This window comes from Ictidomys tridecemlineatus, chromosome X (assembly GCF_052094955.1).
Source record: "Ictidomys tridecemlineatus isolate mIctTri1 chromosome X, mIctTri1.hap1, whole genome shotgun sequence".
NCBI lineage: Eukaryota > Metazoa > Chordata > Mammalia > Rodentia > Sciuridae > Ictidomys > Ictidomys tridecemlineatus.
In genome coordinates this window covers 587,720-608,237 of record NC_135493.1, presented here as the reverse complement: position 1 = coordinate 608,237, position 20,518 = coordinate 587,720, and the positions used below count along the sequence as shown (strand labels likewise).

Below are 20,518 nucleotides of genomic sequence, written 5' to 3'. Positions count from 1 at the left end.
TCAGTATTATTAAAATAAATTATTCATACATTGATCTATAGATTTAATAAAATACAAATTAATATTTTGAAATTTGGTAGAAATTAACAATCTGAATCTAAAAGTTCATATGGGAATGGAAAGACATAGAATAAGCATCATTCTTGCAAATGAAGAAAGTTGAAAGAATTGTACTACATATCTTAGTCTTACTATAAAGTTATAGTTTACCAAAACAGTGTGTTATTGACCAAAACTGTTAAGGTAATTTAATAGGATAAATAATCTTTTCAGCTAATGGGGCTGCATATATTGCACCTCCATAGGAAAAAAAAATTTACCTCAATGTAAATCTTATACCTTATATAGGAATTAAGTCCAAAATGGATCATGGACTTAAATATAATAGACAAACATAAAACTTCTAGAAAAAAACATAGGAGAAAGTCTTTGTGATCTGGAAGTAAACAAAACTTTGTTAGATAAGACATAAAAAGCATAAATCATAAAAGAAAAAAAATTAATGAACTAGACTTTGTAAAAAATTTAAGAACTCTATTCTTTAAAAGACTCACTTGTTATTTCCAGTAATTTTTATTGACTGATTGATAGATGTGCATAAAATTTTAATGGATCAAAATTATCCTTTTCTAGAGGGGGTGCACCTAGTCATTTTCCAGGAAGAGTGGTGGCTGATAATGCTAACTGAATCACAGATAGTGAGTCAAGGTTGTGTTAGGGCCCTAGAAAAAATGGGTTTATATCTGGTCCTCTTCCTCTAGGATTTTTATATGATTGCCTAGAATATACTTCAGGGAATTCTCATGCTGGAAGGTACCAAAATCAAATTTCTGTCTCAGGGGACTTGTTCATTTCAAAGTTTTTCTCTTTAGTCTTTTTTTCCATTCAACCTGAGCAGCTTCAGAATCTGGCAAATGTTGTGTTGAGAAAAGTGGTTTTGTGCTTAAGGACCTCAAAAAGTCTGCACATCCTGCTGGTTTCTCTGTCCCCCACCACAATTCTATGTTGCTATATGCTAGGCATGAAAGACAAAGATTTTAAAGGTGTCTTAGGCAGACTGAAAATAAAAGTCCAGAATATTATATACTAATCAAACTCTAAGTAAAAAAATATTATGGTAGTATAAGTTTAGTCAAAATAGGGTTATCTAATTTACTTTAGAGAATCAGAAATCAAATCCAAAGATATAGACATCCCCCCAGGCATCTGGAATAAAAAAAGACAATGAAAAACTTCATGAATATAAAATAAGTAAGATAATTCATGTAGCATAAAAAGCAAAAATGGAAATTGTGTCTTACTTGGTTCCTGGTTCTAGACAGCTACAGTAGAGAGAATTCTAAAATGGCCTCAAAGATTCCCATCTCCTAGTATACATACATGCCTTGCAAAACGCCCTACCCTTCATCATGGATGAGCACTTTGAACATGATAGGATATCACGTTTATAATTAGGTAGATAATCAGCTGACTTGGTGTTAATCAAATGGGAGATTATCTTGGGTGGGCATGACTTAACCATGTAAGCCTTAAAAGGGAGAAATATTAGAAAAATATTTATTTTGCTGGTTTCAGAGGAAGAGAGTAAACAGTCATGTTGTGAACTGCCAATGCAACCGGGTAGCCTCTAGGAACTGAAAGCTTACCCCAACCAACAGTGAACTAGTAATCCAAGACCTACCATATATTAGCTGTAAGAAATTAAATTTGACCAAAAAATGGAGGAACATGGAAGAGGACCCTGGGCCCCAGATGATAACTGTATCCCTGACCAATAACTTAATTGCAGTTTTGTGAGACCCTGAGCAGAGAACCCTGTGGGTCATGCCCAGCCTGTTGACCAAGAAAACTGTAAGATAGTAAATGTTATTTTAAGACATCAGGTAATATTTTACCCCCTAATTTCTACTCACATATGTTTTCTCTATCTTAAGACCACAGAGAATTTACTTTCTTGTTTTAAAGTATGTTACATATTTAAAAATAATTTAAAATAATGTATTTCTCATCTTCATGTATTTGAAGTTGGAGGGAGGTTTATAAGTGTGTCTTATTTGACATGTAGGCCGAGAAATCCCAAAGCACTTTTAAATTAGCAATAATCCTCATAATAGATATGCCAATTGAATAGATTATGGATTATATAATAATATAACAATATCCTATAAAATGTTGTACCTTGGAGGAGCCAATGTTTGCTCTAGAAACTCTTCGATTTTAATAAAGTCCGTTTTCAACTCCTTGTTATATATCAAGAAGGGAGGATTGGTACCTGGGGCTAAGTCCTTCAACTCTTCAGGCTTTCTGTGATTATTTAAAATAAGTAGAGTTAGGTCTCTATATAAAGTACACATTATAAAAACACAATTACACAAGTGTCTACCAATTTCAATCTCCAGAATTTAACATGTCCTGATTTCTCTTACCTGGTCATATCAACAGTAGTCACATTAAATTTAACTCCTTTAAGCCAGAGAATCATGAAGAGGCGTTGGCAAAATGGACAGTTTCCAATACTCTCCCCATCACTTCCAGCCTATTAAGATTTTAAAAAAGCCTCAGTTCATTCATTTGTTTGTTCAACAAGTATGTATTGAGTGGCTACTGGTAAATGAACTAGTTGCTGAAAAAAAGTTAGAATTCTTTAACATCATGGATTCTACTATCTGTGAGCTAAGAGAGATAATGAATAAATAATCTCATTATATATAAAATTGTAAGTGTGATGAATAAATGATTAACTTTTTATATTACAAGAATTTATATAACCATATTTTGTTGATAGACATTTAGAATATTACAAAAATTTTCCTAAAGACTTTAGTAACATACATTCTTGAACATATAACTTGTCCTGTAAGGGTAAAATTTCTAAGCTGATTCTAAACTGCAAAATTAAAATGTAAAAGACCCGGGCATCGCAAAGTTCCTCTGCTACACCCAGATTCCTGAGATAGTTAAGACAATGCCCTACTGGCCATTTAGCCTAGGGCCCTGTGCAGTTTGTCACAGGGCCCGAACCAATCATTTGAATGTGTAACCCGCTTAGGAATGACCAATCACCCCCGCCTGACCTGTTCCCGCCAATGAATGTGCTAATCATGTCTCAGAGTTGTTGTTCAATTTTCCCACGCCTCATGCTGATTTGTTCTGATGTATGCAAAGCCCCCTGCCCTCCCCAAAAAGTGTACTTAAGCTCTGCTTGACCTCTGCTCTGGGCTCTGGGCTTCTCTCCCTTCTTGAGTGAGCACGGAGCCCCAGCGTGCTGGAATGGATCCCCAATAAATCCCCTTTTGCCAATTGCATGGAGCCAGTCTCTTGTGTGGTCTCTTTCTCCGACGCTCCGCCGAACCCTTACATTTGGTGCGTTGGCCGGGAACTGCGCATCACTGGACAGGGAGACCCTAACAACAGACTGCTTCAGGGGGTAAGTAAGGCGTCTCTCTCTCTCTCTCTCTCTCTCTCTCTCTCTCTCTCTCTCTCTCTCCTCACTTCCTCCTCCTTGTTTTTCCTTCGCGATCGCTCGGGTTTGATTTCTTGCTCAGTGCAGAGTGTAAGCTCCCAGAGAGCATCTGTCTTTTGCGATCACTCTTTTGCGATCGCTCGGGTTCGGACTCTGGCTCAATGGCGGGCGTAAGCTCCCAGAGGGCGTAAGCTCTCAGAGCCTTAGGTTGGGTTGGCAGTGTGTGTGTGGCTGTCAGTGGAGAGCTTAAAGCTCCCCCTGGCAGTGGCGGACAGACGTGTCCAGGAGCCACAGACCACCCCCCAAGGGACGCTTTGGGGGACTCGGGGGGACGGAGGTGCCCCCCATCAGGTAGAGGGGCGAACAAACCCTCGTCAGTGTGTTTTGCTGCCAACCCGTCTGGCTTTTTTCCTCTGGTTAAGTCGACTGTCTTTAATTTCTGCTTCTAAATTTGTGTTAAACGTTTACTGTGTGTCCGTGTTTGCATCACGTTTGTGTTGTCTCTCTGCGCTTCAGAGTGGCCCACCTTCGGAGTTGAATGGTTCCCAGGAGAGTCACTCCATCTCTCTCTCTAATCTGCAAAGTCAGAGATATTGTCTCTCAGCCAGGGTCGAATGGTCATCCAGATCATGGCTTCTAACCTTTCAGGACCTCTGGGAATCTCTTCCTGCATGGGTGGGGACCACGCAGTCCACTGGGAGGATTCCACCCGGCGGTAGGGCGGATCTGTCCTGTCCCTGTTCCTCCCAGCCCCTCCACCCACCTGTCCTCTCCGCCCCCTGGCCATCTCCCCTCCCCCGGGGGGGGGTTGCTCCAGCAGGCATGGGGGGACGGGCGGACAGAATCGGGGGTGAGGTCGGCAGGGGACCACCCCTCCTCCCCCTCCTCTGCCGGCAACTGGCTGCCACCAGGCGAATTTCCACCACAGTGGGGCGGAGTCGGAGATGGAGTCGGCAGGGGATTGCCCTGCCCCCTATCCACAGGGAGCAAAAAAAAAAAAAAAAAAAGCAGCTCAGGGGCACCCGGCCCTCTCCCTCCCTCGTGGGGGTAGAAGGGACCAGGTCCCCAAATCCCCCGAGTGTTACAGCCCTCCCCGGCCGCAGTGATCACGGGGCCGAGGAAGCAAACGGGTCTTCCTGGAGTTGGGCTGTTTGAAAATGCAGCCCAAGGCGGGTGATAAATTCCGTCTAAGGCTAAATACTGAGACTAGGGAAGCAATGTTTTCTTTCCCTCCCATAACCAGCTTGAGTGCAAATAGAGATGCCTGCTGGGGATTTAACAACTTTGACATCTCGCTTTGACTTTTCTCAAAGCCCTGTCCTCATTATTAAATTGGTGTTAATTGGCTTTAGAGATGGGAACCAAATTTTCAGTCACAAATTTTAACACTCCCGAGGGGAGTTTTAAGGTGTCCCCACTCTGTTTTCTTGGGGAAGCCTAGCACTCGAAACAACTGCAAGCAGAGGATGAGCTTTTTGGGAGCTGGCTACTAAAAAGTTAGGAAAAAAAAATGCCTAGTGCCTAAGGTCAAACCAAACTGGAGGAGCTGATCCTGTGGGTGAACGATAAGATTAAGGGACTCCCAGCAGCTGCCAGAGCCATTTAGCTCTGGGGAGTGTCCTCAGTTCTTATCTACACCACCTCTGTTTACTTAAAAAAAAGGGACACTGAATGCAGTAAAGCCAGTCACACTGAGACCCTTGATTTTACACCTATAGTTGCCCTACATGAAAACATCTGATCCACTCATGGGAAAGTCTATGCTGCCACTGATGGGAGTCATAATTAAATGAAAGTTCAAAACCTGGAGAGATATATTCTTATCTGGTTGTCTGATTGTTTCTTAAAGATAATCTAGGTTACATGTGTGTCTAACAAAATTAATTTTTTAATTGTAACAATCTGGTATCTGAATGGGTTTCTAGAGCATTGCACTATCTTGCAGTTAAAAGTTGGGTTTAAGCAATTGTTTAGTTTGATTTCAGATAGTTCATGCTAGAAAACTTAAATACTTGGGATAAAAAATTAATGTTTCAATTTTGAACTGGGTAGCCTGAAAAGATTTCACTAAGGTGTACCAGTGCATTAACTGGGATAAAAATAGTAAATTATGATATGATATCTGTTCCCCTCAGTGTGTAAGATTCAGGAAAAAAAAAGTGTTAAATTAAAATGTTGGTCTGGATTATTAAAATGACATTAGATAATTAAATAACAACAGTCTTAGAAATTCTCAAAGCTTAATTTCATATATACATGGTAGTGTGTGGGCAAATTTAATGTAACTCAATACTACTTTAGGAACTTCAGAACAAGCAAAGTGGCTTAGAGGTCCTAAAGAAATTTCTTCTGATGGTAGAGATCCTATTTCCAGTTTTATGTGAGCAAGTTTTTCTAGTGTAAAAGGATAAATTGCTTCTTAAATTTGTATCATAATTTTCAACATCCAAACCTGGAAATATAACTTAAGGTTAAAATGCCTTAGGCATGAAGTTTCTGCCCAGAATTCCGGTTTTCCCAGGTCCTTCCAGACCTCAGCCAGGACTTAAGTTGATATGCAAATAGAAGAAGCCTGGAGCACTCAGTAGGAGACAGATCTGAGGCCCAAGGGAAAAAAAAGAGTAAAAGTGTCTTTATGGGAACTCAAACTAGATTAAACCAAAGAGTAAATTGTATGGCATTTACTAATTACTGGCCCGTCAATTTTTTTTCTAGGACTTTTGCCTTTTCTTAGGTTCTATATTTTTTTGAGCTCATGATTTTGTTCCTACAGACAAGTTAATTTTTTTTCTGATAAGTTCTATTTTTGATCAACTGGAGTTTTTTTTTTTAAACATTGCAATGGAGATCTCATCTGCGAAAAGCTACAAGGCCTTCACTATTGTGTTGTGTTACACTTGTGTTATGTGTTGCATGTCGGTATGTCTGTATGTGTGTATGTCCATATATCCTGCAGTGATATGACAATTGACAGATAAGGAGCACTCATGAAAAATTTAAAAATGGATCCAAATATCTTTGATTCACGTGATTCAAATGGTTCGATTTAAATTGGGTAAACAGATAAAATGTTGATGTCTGTGAAATAATCTGCTTAAATTAAAAAGTTTACAAGTATTGTTTCAAGATGTGAACAGAAGGAGGTTAACAGACAGAAAAGAGAAACTAGAAGGTTCTAGGTATGGATTTAATAGAGGGAAAATATGTTTCTGGATAAGAGAGTCTATGTGATTATGTAATTAAGAGGGTTTAAGTAAGTGATAAAGAAGGTCTGTGCAAGTTGGTTATAAGTAAGTTTTTGAGCAAGTAATCTTAAAGAAATTAAACATCTGGTTAAACAAGTGCTGTTGTTTTAGAGAATTGTGCTATGTTATTTCTTTAAAAGCCAAACTTGGTTAGCATAAAATCATCAATGTAATTGTGATGTTACTAATGTGTTCATATCTTCCAGGTATACAAGTCTGTAAGGTAAAAGCTTCAAAAGGACATTATATCAAGCTGGTGTTCTAAAGTTGTATGGCGATTTTAGGCTTAAAAAGAAAAAACATGTTGGAGATTCAATTATATCATTTGTGTTCTATAACTGGACTTGTTATCAGTAAGATATATAAAGTTCTATGTTGCTTTCTACACTGAGACACAATTTAAATGTATTTTTAAGTTAATGAGAGCCTAGTCTGGGTAAAGGTTTTATTGTAAAACACAAAAGTACTTTGCTACTTTCCTACAAGAGGTTAAAAGCTTTCAGCCTTCCCTTAATTCATGTTTTAGATGTGATATTATGTTGTGTTAGCTAATGTTCATGTAAACTTGAGCAACAGTTTATGTAAGCTTTGTAAAATGATGTCTAAAAAGCAAAGATCAATAGTACTTAAGATTGATGAAGAACCCCGCCTAACTTGAGATAAGGCTCTATGTCCCATCTCACTACATGTGGGAGCAACTATAAAAAAAAATAGACCAGATTTCAGTGCATTTAAGGTTGTGCCCAAAAGTTGGTTTTTGTCACGATTGCCAGGACCTCAAACAGGGCATTATAATGTATAACTCTGCCAGAATTCAAGGTAGCTATTACATAAACTAAATATGTTTTTATCCTAGTTAGCTTTGTTTTGTAGTTTGCTTTTAGATGGTCTAAGGATTGCCTGTTAATGTTTTAAAGAGGTACTGCTTTAAGAACTCACAACCTGGGTTAACTTAAGATAAGGAGTTATCACCTACAGGATAGAGAGATAGACATTAAAGTTCAGTACCCTTAATATAAGGCTGTTGACTTATTTGCTAGATGTTTAAGATTAAGTTTTAAAATTAAAAATTTGGCTCTTGCCCTCTGAGTCAGTCTGAATCAGGGAATAGGGAACTTTTTCAAAGGGCTCTGCAACTCTAGGCCACATAACCTCCTGATCAGGGAGATTAATGAGACCAGTGGAGGGCAGAAGGCCAATCAGTGCATTTGCTGTGAAGAGGAGGGTCATCAAAAAAGGGAGACATCCCTGATGCTTCTGAGGGAAGCCGTATGGTCAAGTAAGGCCTGGACCCATCCTAGCGCAAATGGCACTAGCAAAACTGAAAAGCTGCTGTGAAGTTCCCGAGGACTCCCAGGGTAACTCAGCTGACTGTTAACAATAGGTAGAAACAAAAGTCAGTTTGACTTGCTTCATCTTAAACACTTAGCAAAGACAGTCAAAGCCAAAGCACAGCTGTTCCTGGACATCTTAAATGATAATAATAGTTAAATGTAACTTCCATAAATAAGTAGACTGGAGGCTACAAAAGAGATTCTTAGACAGAAATGCCTGATAACTGTCAAAGGGACTGCTAGAGTAGTTTTAGTCTAAGGCCTTTATTTCTAACCAACGCAGGTAGGCTTGATGTTTGCTAGTATGGTTATCCAGCCCTGAGTAGCAGAATTAAAGATTTCTCTATTAGACACAGAGGGCAGTAAAAGGATTTTTGCAGGATCAGATGGCATTAAATTATTAGACTATATCTTAAGGGAAAAGACATCTGTAACCCTAAATGTTAGTTGTTGTGTTGACATCCCTGACATTTCTGACAATGTGACAAATATCCTTAAAGATTTACATGCTCAGATAGAAGCCATGTCCTCAGCAACTTTGTCATGGAGACAGTATTTTAGCTCCTGGTTCTTGGTATTTCCTGGTGAAAAGCATTGTTAATCTTTGTCTTGGCCATTATACTCATTGGCATATTTCTGTGCTGTGGCATTTTTTTTGCTGCATCGATCTGTTTCCAGTACTAATGAATTCTTGTTTCTCTTATAGACCACCTATCACTCGAATGGCCCTCCAGCTTATTACTTCTCAATTGGACTTTTAGCATGGACCACTCGATAGACCCGATATTTTTAAGGGGAACTCCAAACTGCTTGTACCACACCGTCCCTTTTCAGCCTGAAGAAGCCAGAGAGATCCTCTTCGTCCCCCTTCCTCACAGCAGTAAGGAGTTCCCAAATTAGAGGGGGGAATGAAGCCAGATTTAAAGTTAGGTAGTCAGTGTAGTTAGATAAATCGGGTCTAATACCGAGTGAAATCTAAAATGGAGGCCAGGCTAAAAATGATCCCAGGAAACACAGGACACATGGTAATCAGAAGGCAATATGCTCCACTGACAGAGATGAAAAATGAGACTCCCCAATAATTATGATTCATTACTTTTAAGATTAAAAGCAGTCAGAAAAAGGAGATCTCATTATATATAAAATTGTAAGTGTGATGAATAAATGATAAACTTTTTACATTACAAGAATTTATATAACCATATTTTGTTGATAGACATTTAGAATATTACAAAAATTTTCCTAAAGACTTTAGTAACATACATTCTTGAACATATAACTTGTCCTACATCTGAGATTGTGTCTTTAGGGTTAATCTTTACAATAAGAATGCTGGGTAGAAGTACACACATTTTATATTTTGATATACCCTGCCAAATTTTCTTCCTGAAAAGTATCTTTCCATTTGTACATTGGCCATTTGACTTTTTTGTGGATTAATTGTTCATGACAGTTTTCCATTTTTCTATCAAGGGGATAAATTTTCCCTGAGTTGGAAAATTATTGTATATTAAAGACATTAACTTTTTGTGATGCATGTTACATGTAATTTTAAAAACATGTTATTTAAAAATTAAATTTATAATCCAAGTGGCTCAGGAGGCTAAGTTGGATCACAAATTCAAAGCCAGCGTCAATAACTTTGCATGGCTCCAAGCAACTTAGTGAGTCCCTGTCTCAAAAAATAAAAAGAGCTGAAGATGTGGCTCACTGGGTAAATGCCCATGGGTTCAATCCCTGGTTAAAAAAATTTACATAATATATATCATTCTTCTCCTCTATAGAGTCTGTATATATATCAAGATTACAAACACCTATTTATGGGGTTGGTGTCAGGCGGCATGCAGAAGCAGGGGGGTCGCCCTGGAAAGAGGAAGGCTCGGGGCCGTGGGGCGGGGGGCTCCAGGAAGGAGCGGCCATGGCCGGGCCTGGCAACAGGGTTGGGGCCAGGCTGGCCGATCGTGATGGGGCTGGGGCAGGGGTTCCGGGCAGCTCAGGGGCTCTAGGAGGGCTTGGGGTGTAAGGGTTCGGCGGAGTGTCAGAGAAAGAGACCACACAAGAGACTGGCTCCATGCAATTGGCAAAAGGGGATTTATTGGGGATCCATTCCAGCACGCTGGGGCTCCGTGCTCACTCAAGAAGGGAGAGAAGCCCAGAGCCCAGAGCAGAGGTCAAGCAGAGCTTAAGTACACTTTTTGGGGAGGGCGGGGGGCTTTGCATACATCAGAACAAATCAGCATGAGGCACGGGAAAATTGAACAACAACTCTGAGACATGATTAGCACATTCATTGGCGGGAACAGGTCAGGCGGGGGTGATTGGTCATTCCTAAGCGGGTTACACATTCAAATGATTGGTTCGGGCCCTGTGACAAACTGCACAGGGCCCTAGGCTAAATGGCCAGTAGGGCATTGTCTTAACTATCTCAGGAATCTGGGTGTAGCAGAGGAACTTTGCGATGCCCGGGTCTTTTACATTTTAATTTTGCAGTTTAGAATCAGCTTAGAAATTTTACCCTTACAGGGGGAGCTTGGGTTGAAGCTGCTGCTGACACTGCTCTGAGGCTGCCCACCATCCAGGCATTCGGCCTGCGCTCTGCTAAACTAGAATTCTTTATTCAGAAGATTCCTGCGGAGATCTTTCTCCTCATGTAAAACAAATGGAAGATCAGTGTTCACAAATGAGTACAATTTTTTTGAAAAGGGTTTGAGGGAAACAAACCTCTTGGTGCTTTTCCATGGAGCACACATGGCGGGCAGTTAATGCGTTGGAGGTTAAGTTGTTCAGATAACACAAGCAGAATGTGTTTGAAAACATTTATTCTCTGTGTACACAGTTTATGTGGGAAACTAGCTCCATGATATCTCTTGGCTAGGAAGCCTGTATAAGGACTTTTTCCATCTGATACTGAGGACAGGTTTCATATGAGTGTTACATACCTTTTTCCCCCAGGAGGACTTCAGACAACACTTTGCTTATCCAAGTGTGGTCCTAGTGAAGTCAGATTTAAATTTAGGTAGTCAGTGTAGTTAGGTAAATCGGGTCTAATGTAGAGTGAGGTCTAAAATGGAGGCCATGCTGAGAATGACTCAGGGAAAAGCAGAACAACTCTTGGAATGTTAATGAAGTCTGGGAAAAGCCCAAGGCCCAGAGTCCATCCCAAAGAAATGTTAATGAAGATTACTTCTTTGCCCCACCTGTGCCCCACCCTTCGGGCCTGCCCACCTACATTCCATCACTGAAAGAACTATAAAAAGGGGAAACAACTGCACTTCCACAGATTCCACCTCTTGGGTCCCATTCTTCCTCTGGGAGAAGTCTTTTCTACTGTCCTTTAATAAAGCCTCTACTTTTCACTCTTAAAAACAAAACAAAACAAAAACCCACCTATTTATTTCTTATTGTATTTTACTATAAAGAGCTTCTGTCACGGGCAAGGTGGTGTATGCTTGTGATACCAGTGGCTCAGAAGCCTGAGACGGAAGGATCACAAGTTCGAAGCTAGCTTCAGCAAAAGTGAGGCCCTAAGCTACTCAGTGAGACCCTGTCTCTAAATAAAATACAAAATAGGGCTGGGAATGTGGTTCAGTGCTCCTTAATTCAATCCCTGGTACAAACAAACAACAACAAAAAAGAGCTTCTGTCATGTTTTCTTCTAGTATTTTTATGGTTTCATTTTTTTACATTTATTTCATCTATTTGTAATGTATTTTGGATTGAGAGGTGTATTGGGAATCCTACTTTAGTATTTTTAATTTTTTTACAAATAGTTAATAGTTTCCTCATACCATTCAATTAAAAAACCCACCATTTTATCCAATGGATTGAAGTAGCAACCATTTTTCTGCTTTAAAATTTTGTACATATTGAGTTAAATCTGTAGAACTTTTATTCACTCTCATTCATTCGACTATTCATTTAGTTACCCAATATGTACTCACTTAACAAATAATTATATTTAACATATACTAGACTATGTGTATATATAATGTGTGTGTGTGTGTGTGTGTGTGTATATATATATATATATATATATATATATGAACTAGATATTAAAATGAAAATATTCCCCCAAATTAACTCTCAGTTTTAAATAGAGATAAGTTCTGTGAAATAAAGAAGTGCATTTTATGAGTGTGTAACAGAGTAACCCAGAGAAAACTATGTGAAATCCATTAAGGAAGGTCATTATTGAGGAAGTGGCATTTAAATTGAGTTAAAAGGAGGAATAAGAGGGCTGGGGTTGTGGCTCAAGTGGTAGAACACTCACCTAGCATGTGTGAGGCCCTGGGTAGCCACATAAAAATAAAATAAAGATACTGTATCCACCTAAAACTAAAAAATAAATTTAAAAAAGGAGGAATAAGAATTAACTACATAGGGGCTGGGGTTGTGGCTCAATGGTAGAGCACTTGCCTAGAACATGTGAGGCACTGGGTTCAATTCTCAGCACCACATAAAAATAAATAAAATAAAGGTATTGTGTCCATCTACAACTAAAAATACTTTTTAAAAATGAATTAACTATGTAAATAGTCATGGAGAAGGCATTTTAAACAGAGGAAATAGCATATGCAAAGGTCTTGCAGTAGTCTTGCATATGACATGTATAAGGAACTGAAAGAAGGTCAATGTGACTGTGATTCAGCGAGTGAGTGAGAGAAGACAAAATTTAATAATACATCAAAGATAAAATCTTCAAAGGAATTGTTAGGAAAATGAACATTTCCTAACAATGAAAAACATTTTGTATTGAAATAAAATATGAATGAAAAACTCATAACACTCAATAACAAACTACTTGACTTTAAAAATGGGCAAGAGATTTAGACACTTTACAAAGGAATATACACAGATAATAAATAAAGACACAAAAAGATTTTTAACATCACTAGTTCATGAGGGAAATGTAAATTAAAATCACCACTATGAACACATTAGAATAACAAAAATGGAAAAGATTGATCATACTAAGTTTTTGCAGGGATACGGAGCAACCAGAATTCTCATATACTGCTGTTTGGAGTATAAAATGGTCTAACTGCTTTATAAACATTTGTCAAAGTTAAACACGTCTATTGTATGACCCAGCAATTCCAATTCTAGGTATTAACTGAATAGAAATAAAAGCATATATGTATAGAATGACTAGTACATGAACCTTTATAGCAACTTTATTCACAATATCCCAAACCTGGCAATAATACAAATGTTCTTCAATGTGTGAATGGATGAAAAAATGATGGCAAATACATACAATAGAATACTTTAGCAATAAAATGGAATGAGCTACTGATGCACAAAACATGGGAGAATCCCAAAATTATTATGCTAAGTCAAAGAAGCCATGCAGGAAGAATACATACTACTATATGATTCCACCTATAGAAAAATTGTAAAACATGGCAAGCCAATCTATCTTGATAGAAAGCAGATCAGTGGTTGATTGTAGGTGGGTGGCATTATGGAGTGGGATGAGAAGGACTGACTGCAAAAAGCTTAAAAAGAACTTTCTGAGGTGATGACAATGTTCTATATTTTGATTGGAATAGTGGTTACATGTATATATGTACATATATGTTAAATTCATTGAATTGTAAACTTAAAATGAGTGCATTTTATCTTATGTAAATTACAATTTGATAAACTATGTTAAAATAGCAAAGCTGAAAAGGAACAGAACAAAAAATCAAATAATGATGTTATTTGGGGATTGCACACATTGCAATGACAAAGGTAATGGTATGACCATGGGAAAGGACTGAGAGATGATGAAGTCAAGGATCTGAGAAGTCAGTGTTGTTTTATCTGGATAGATATCAAAATCACCAATAATTATGATAGAAGCAGTATTGGAAAGAGTGACAATGATGTTCAGGAAATAAGGGAGAGTGATCTGGAGATTGAAAAACTACAAATTATGAGGGACAGTGGGTGGTTAGTTTGATGTTTTGAGACTCTAGAGATTTCTCTGTATATTATCTGGAAACAGAAACGGGGATACCTCAAGGGCAAAAGTAAGAGGAATGAGGAACAAATGTAAGCCATTTCAGAGGGCTACAGCTGATGTAGTCTTCTCATGAGAGACCTAGGTTTTTGAGACACTCCAGTTTCAACATATCTGAGTTTCAATCCATTTTCTTTACTCCATACCGAAACCTACTCTTTCTTTAGGGCTTCTAAGTCTCTGAATGGCACTGCCATCTGCTATGGATTGTACTGTGTCCTGCCTTCAAATCAATATGTTGAAGCTTTAACCCCTAATGTGATCATTATTTGGAGATGGAGGTGATTACAGTTAGTTGAGTTCTGAGGGTTGGGACTTAATGTTGCGATTAGTGTCCTTATTAAGAAGAGATGAAAGTTGCTCTCTATCATGTGAGGACACACTTAGAAGATGACCATTTACAAACCAGAAAGATAGCCCTCACCTAAATCTGATCATGTTTGTAACCTGATCTTGAACTTCTGGTTATCGGAATCTCTTATCTGTTAGACCCATTTTTTTTCTGTTTTGTCTTGCTTAGCTACTAGTGTGTAGCCTGTAGAAGAATATAAAAGTCACTTTGTCTTAAAGATTCTTTGATCTGTTATTTGTAGAAATATTAAGGTCCCATGAACCCTGGGGATAATTTCGGGGTTTTGGCAAATTTTCCTTTTCCTCAGCAGCAGGCATGACTGAGGAATTGATATTTATTGTGATTCACTCTGATGTCAGGGAGTGAACAGATATGGGAAGAGGCAACCATAAAAGAGATTTCTTTTTTAACAAAAGTTAGAGAAAGGATACAATCAGAATTTGGCTTAGTGAGTGGAAACATGATTAAGGGTGGGAGGCAGGAAGAGGAATAAAGTCTGATATTAGATATGGCAGGAAGGGTGGCTCTCCTTTAGCAAAAGGACAGTCAAAACACTGATGTGTGGGGTGAAATGCAACAAAGTTTCACAGGAAAACTCAAGTTTTTTTTTTTGTTGTTGTTTATGTTATCCTGATTTAAAGTGCCATCGCATAAAATTTGAAGATAATAATTCCCTAGTTTAACTGACCAAGTACTTACCTCTTTAAACGTCTTTAGCTCCAAGACAGCATGTGAACCTCTGTAAAACAACTATTTATCTGTGTTTGTGACCTAAGTTTCTAAACTTGAAAAATAATAATAGCAACAATAGCCAACATTTATTGACATTTACTATGTAACTGACTACTGTGATTTTCATCATTGTTGTATTTAATTTTCATGAGGATGATCCTTCAAGGTGGATTGTGTCATTACTCTTCTTTTAGCAGTGAGGATGGTGAGTCTCAGAGACTGACTTTCTTCAGTACACTTATCTAGTCAAGAGCTGATAACATATTCTTCTCACTCAGCAAACCCAGGACTGTCACCTCTAGAACCCACACTATTAAACACTGCTTTCTCCTGACTAATAGTTTTCTTGGATTTTTAATTCAATCAATTTTTATAATAGTTTTAAGAGAGTTTGAAAATGGTCTGAATATTCAGGGAAGAGTATAATCTCTTCCTTGTTTTTTAAACACATTAAACAATGTTTTTGACAAAAGAATTACATTCACAATCTTTACCCAAAGATTTCATTCCACAATTTTCTGTATAGATCACAAAACCCTAATTTTAGAGTGTTTGGTAGAGAGTGCAAACATTCATTTAACAATGGACAACAAACCAACATGATGGGCTATGCATTTAGAGAAAATAAAATATGGATTATAAAATTCACTGTTCTTAGTGTCTGGATATAAAGCTTGTACATATCATTCAGAGTTGAAGGACAAAGTTTTCATTGACTACATGGAATATAAACATTGTATGATATAGATTCTTAATTGTGACAGGAAAGTCTTAATCTCTTCTAAGAATCCCATCAGCAGTATGGGGAAGAAGTCATGGTAGAGTTTTTAAAACCATAGCCAGAGGTAGCTGCGTTGGAAATCATAGATTCATTTAATTTTTACCATTGATAAATATTGAACAATATTTTTAAAATTTAGCATTTTTCCCTTCTTGATTCTTATGTCCCCTCTCAGCATTTTCTATGAAATTTCTAGAGATCTTTAAAAAATTTTTTATTTGTTCATTTTATACATGACAACAGAGACTATTCCAACATATTTATACAAACATGAGTATGCATATCTTATTCTAATTAGGATCCCAATCTTGTGGGTATACACAATATTTAGATTCACTGTGGTATATTCTTATATGTACAAGATCTGAGGACCCACATCTTCAAGCAAAGCAAAACAAAAAACCTGGACCACATGTAACTCAAATTTCTTCCAGAAAATCTGTAATATGTTTCAATGCCATTAGATAAATGACACCTAAAGAATTCCATTTGATGAAATTCTGGAAGTTTTTAACTAAAGTATTCACATAATTGAAAATAACTGAATAAGATCATACATACTATTTTAAAGGGTTAGAATTCTAACTCTTTTATTCACTAGTTAGGTGACCTTGGACAAAGTTACTATATATTGCTTGAATTTCTGTACATTTATGTATCCATAAAATGGGGTTAGTAATAAAGCACTTAGCATATTGCTTCCCATACAGAAAGTACTCAATAAATTATAAGTTAGTTTAAATGTAAGTCGTTGTTATTTAATGAAACATTTACACATCCAGTGTATGATTTGCTAACCTCTCCTCTCCAGATTATCACTCAAATATAGGAAGTCTATGAGGATTAAATGCAGATCAATGCCAACAGCTGATTTGAGAAATATGACTTAATTGAATAAACAGGTTAGACTAAAGGAACAATTTAGTTGCCCTATGAAGAAACATTACCTCTTATTTGGAATTGGTAGATGTAAAAGGCTAGTTGGAAAACCAAGGCTAATTTTTATCCTAACTGCCTGAATAGTCACATGTTTTGCTACAATGCAGAGATACAAAAAGTAACTCTTATGCCCCATAGCCCAGCAAAAACTTATTTATATGACTTTGCTGTGTAGGAATTCACTGGTCTTTGAAAAGACAGGTTGATAATATCCTTATTGTATATGTGATCAATTGAGAAATAACCTCAAATACTTTTTAAAAAACTACTTTGGCCAACAGGTGTTTAACTTAACATCTGATAAGTATACCTTATTTTATGTCTTTTTAAAGTCATAAACTGGGTGTATAGTTTTAGAAACAAGTTACTTAAAATTCAATGTTTTACTATACTTACAATGGGAGGTACAATATTATTACAACATTGTAATAACAAAACTTTTAATAAAGTAGTAACTACTATTATTACTACTTACTGATGGTACTGTATAATTACTACTATTAATAGCAACCTACCTCCTAACTTGATTTTAGGATAAATGAGGTAACATACATAAAATATTTGGAAGTATTTAGAAAAGGACCAAGTTGTTGTTATTATTATATTATTATTACTCTGAATACTCCCAATACTCAATAAAAACAAATTGTAAAACTAAACAGTTAATGTACTCAAAGATTTAGGAAAATATTTCATTTCTACTTGGAATAACCCATATAAAAATGTTTTTGCTTGATGAATAATTTGGAAATGCATGTTTCTTTTTCCTGCTTTAGGGGTTTTCCAAAGTAATTTTAAGAAAAGTTAAGACATATTTTTCAAAACCTCCAAGGCTGACCAAAAAGAGGAAGTACAGGATTCTAAAATGAACCCTCCTCATGCTCTTCACATAACAGGCACACAGACTACTGTCTTTTTTCTTCCACAGTGTCTATGTGACTCTGCTATGATGTTTTCCCATTGTGAAAGAATTTTAGAAAGTTTTCTCTGGGTTGTGTGGAAATTGAGTTCTCAAGTCATTCTTGGTCCTTTCTTCCACTCATTTGAACCTTCCAAAACCTATCTCATAAAATCCAGATACTGAGAGCTGGAAAGCCCTTCAGGATCATTTTGTCAGGTTCCTTCATCATATAGATGTAGGAAAAAAAGGTCTTCAGGAAGAGATATTTTTCTGAAGATTACATAGGAAGCTGCTGAAAATAGAATTTAGTTACTCTGACTACCAACTAGTCTAGTGCTCTTTCCACCATATCATCTTCTGTTTTTAAGATAAGATCTATTTTTGGTTGTCATATAAGAACAGCCAAATATCCAGGCATTCTTCTAAAACTAAGAGTAGGAAAAAATTACAAAGTTGTTTTCCATCTCTAGCCCAAATATTGAGCTTGTTTTTAGAAGCTTAGGCACTATGTCAATAATACATTCTGTATGCTGTTATTATAGCTAAAAAACTTACCTTCACAAAAAGCTCAATTTCAGGGTCTGTTTGAGTGTTGGTCCTCAGGCTTGCCATCTTTCTGTTTTACTTCCAGTTTTCAGAACCAAAAATTTGAGTGCACTCTTCTTCCAGTTTTATCCAAAGGCTAGAAGAATGTAGATGCTTTAAGAAGAGAGTTACTTTCAGTGAACTGAGTCAGACTTGGGACTAGTCTCTCCTCTTAAAGAGGTGGAACACAGAAATTTCTAAGAGCAGCTCTTCAACTTGTTTTCCTTCTTCTTCTTGATCTAACATTTGAATCAAGGAGGAGCTCAAGGGGTGGATGGCCAGAAGTGTGGGGGTGTTTCCAGAAAGGCTTCAATGCCATGAGTCAGCACAAGAGAAACACATACACACAAATACATGCATGCAGAGCTGGCTTCTGTGTATCAAGCCAGCCAGATGTTTTTTAGAGTTCTGGGCTCCATGCCCAGAAAAGGGCCTCTTATGGCTGTTCCTGTAACCTCACAGCTTTTCCAGGAAAAGGGCCAGAAATGACTTGAATTTTTATCATTGAAAAGGATGTTTATCCAATGATACCAACTAAAACAGGGTTTTAAAAAAACTGTACTTCATCAAATGTATACACCCATAATTCTTTGGCCACACAGCCAGATTTCAGTTCTGGCTTGCAAATTTCACTTCTCTTCTGTGAATGCACACTGGAGTGGTAGATTCTGGGGGCTTCTTTAGTATGCCCCTCCCATTTCTTCATTTCTTGGCAGTGTGAACTGACACCAATCACTTCCTTGTTTTGGTGTATGTACCAAGAGTGATGAGTATTTCTGCATTTGTGCTTGTCAACTCTGAGAAGGCAGTAAAATATCCAAACCAATCACTCCATGTTTAAGATGTTTCTGACAGCTGTATTTTCTATCTGCCAAAGCTGGGGGTTGGTGAGTTAATAAACTCTTTGGTGGATGCTTGGAGCCAAACCAAACAGATCAACTGACTGGCTACCGCTGTGACCCTCTGTCTACAAGGCCAAATGTCCCTCAAGCTCATATGGTCTGGGCATGAACCTGCCATTGCGCCACACATAAATTTGTAGGATAAGACTCTTGGGGAAGCTCAGCCTGTGCCACACCTGCAAGTTCTAGCAAGGAGGACCTGATATATAGTGAATGTTTTTCTGGGTGAGGGAGAGGCCTGATAATTTCTCAAACGGTCTGATGGAAATCGTGCAGGACATCTGTTGACCAGCCTTCAGGGTGAGTTTAGGACTGGCCATTTGGCAAGAACGGGTGACTGCTTTGTTTAGCTATGTTTTTTTATTCTGCTCATCTATTTTTACCCTGTTCATCACACCCTATTTGTTTACTCCAAAGACAATCAACAAATGTCTGCTCTGTGCCAGGAATGCAACTTCAAGCATACTCAGTATTAGGCATCTTCATTCACCTCCACTGTCTATATGTAATCAGTATAAAATCTTGTCACTTCCACATGCTGAATATTTTTCAAATCTGTTTCCCCACCCCACTACTCCAAATTTCAAACCAGCAATATTATTTGTAAAGTTTTAAATTTTAAAATACAAAATCACTGCTTCACTCTCAGACCTCAGAAGAAAACCACTTACCCAGTCACAGTCAGCAGTGCCACAACAGACGGTAGCCTAAGGAGCTCTGCATGGTCTCTCACAAATCATCAAAGAGATGATATGTTTTTTTTCTTTGCTTCCTAGGATGTTCTTAGTTGTTTTTTTTTTTTTCTTCCTTTTTTCCCTTTTAGTACCAGGGATTGAACTCAGGGGCTCTTGACCACTGAGCCACATCCCCAGCTCTATTTTGTATTTTATTAAGAGTCAGGGTCTCACTGAGTTGCTTAGGGCCTCATCTTTGCTGAGGCTGGCTTTGAACTCAAGATGCTCCTAGTCAGCCTCCCAAGCCGCTGGGATTAGAGGCGGACGCCACCGCCCCCGGCTCAATTTTTTCTGAGATATCTTTTACATACCATAAAATTGGCCTGTTTTGACTGTACACTTCAAGGATTCTTAGCAAACTTATCAAGAGGTGTAGCCATCATTAAAATCTGACTTTAGACATTTCCATCAACTGAATGATATCTCATTTTCGAACTTGTAAGCCATCCTGTGACTACCAGCAGAACCAGGCAACTCCTAAGCTACTTTGTCTCTATGGATTTACCTATTACAGTCATTTCACATGACAGGAATCATAGAATA

At 37.7% G+C, this 20,518-nt stretch overlaps 1 protein-coding gene across 1 annotated transcript in view; it reads right to left on the bottom strand.

Annotated features, from left to right (window-relative positions):
• Window positions 1-20,037, bottom strand: part of Clic2 (chloride intracellular channel 2) — a 36,206-nt gene extending 16,169 nt beyond the window's left edge. The window contains exons 1-3 of the mRNA XM_005342019.5: window positions 18,310-20,037; window positions 2,427-2,536; window positions 2,179-2,304 (exon numbers count right to left, since the gene is read on the bottom strand). Of these exons, the coding sequence (XP_005342076.1) occupies window positions 2,179-2,304; window positions 2,427-2,536; window positions 18,310-18,366 (293 nt within the window). The 5' untranslated portion in view covers window positions 18,367-20,037. The remainder of the gene's footprint in view (window positions 1-2,178; window positions 2,305-2,426; window positions 2,537-18,309) is intronic.
• Window positions 20,038-20,518: the final 481 nt, after the last annotated feature.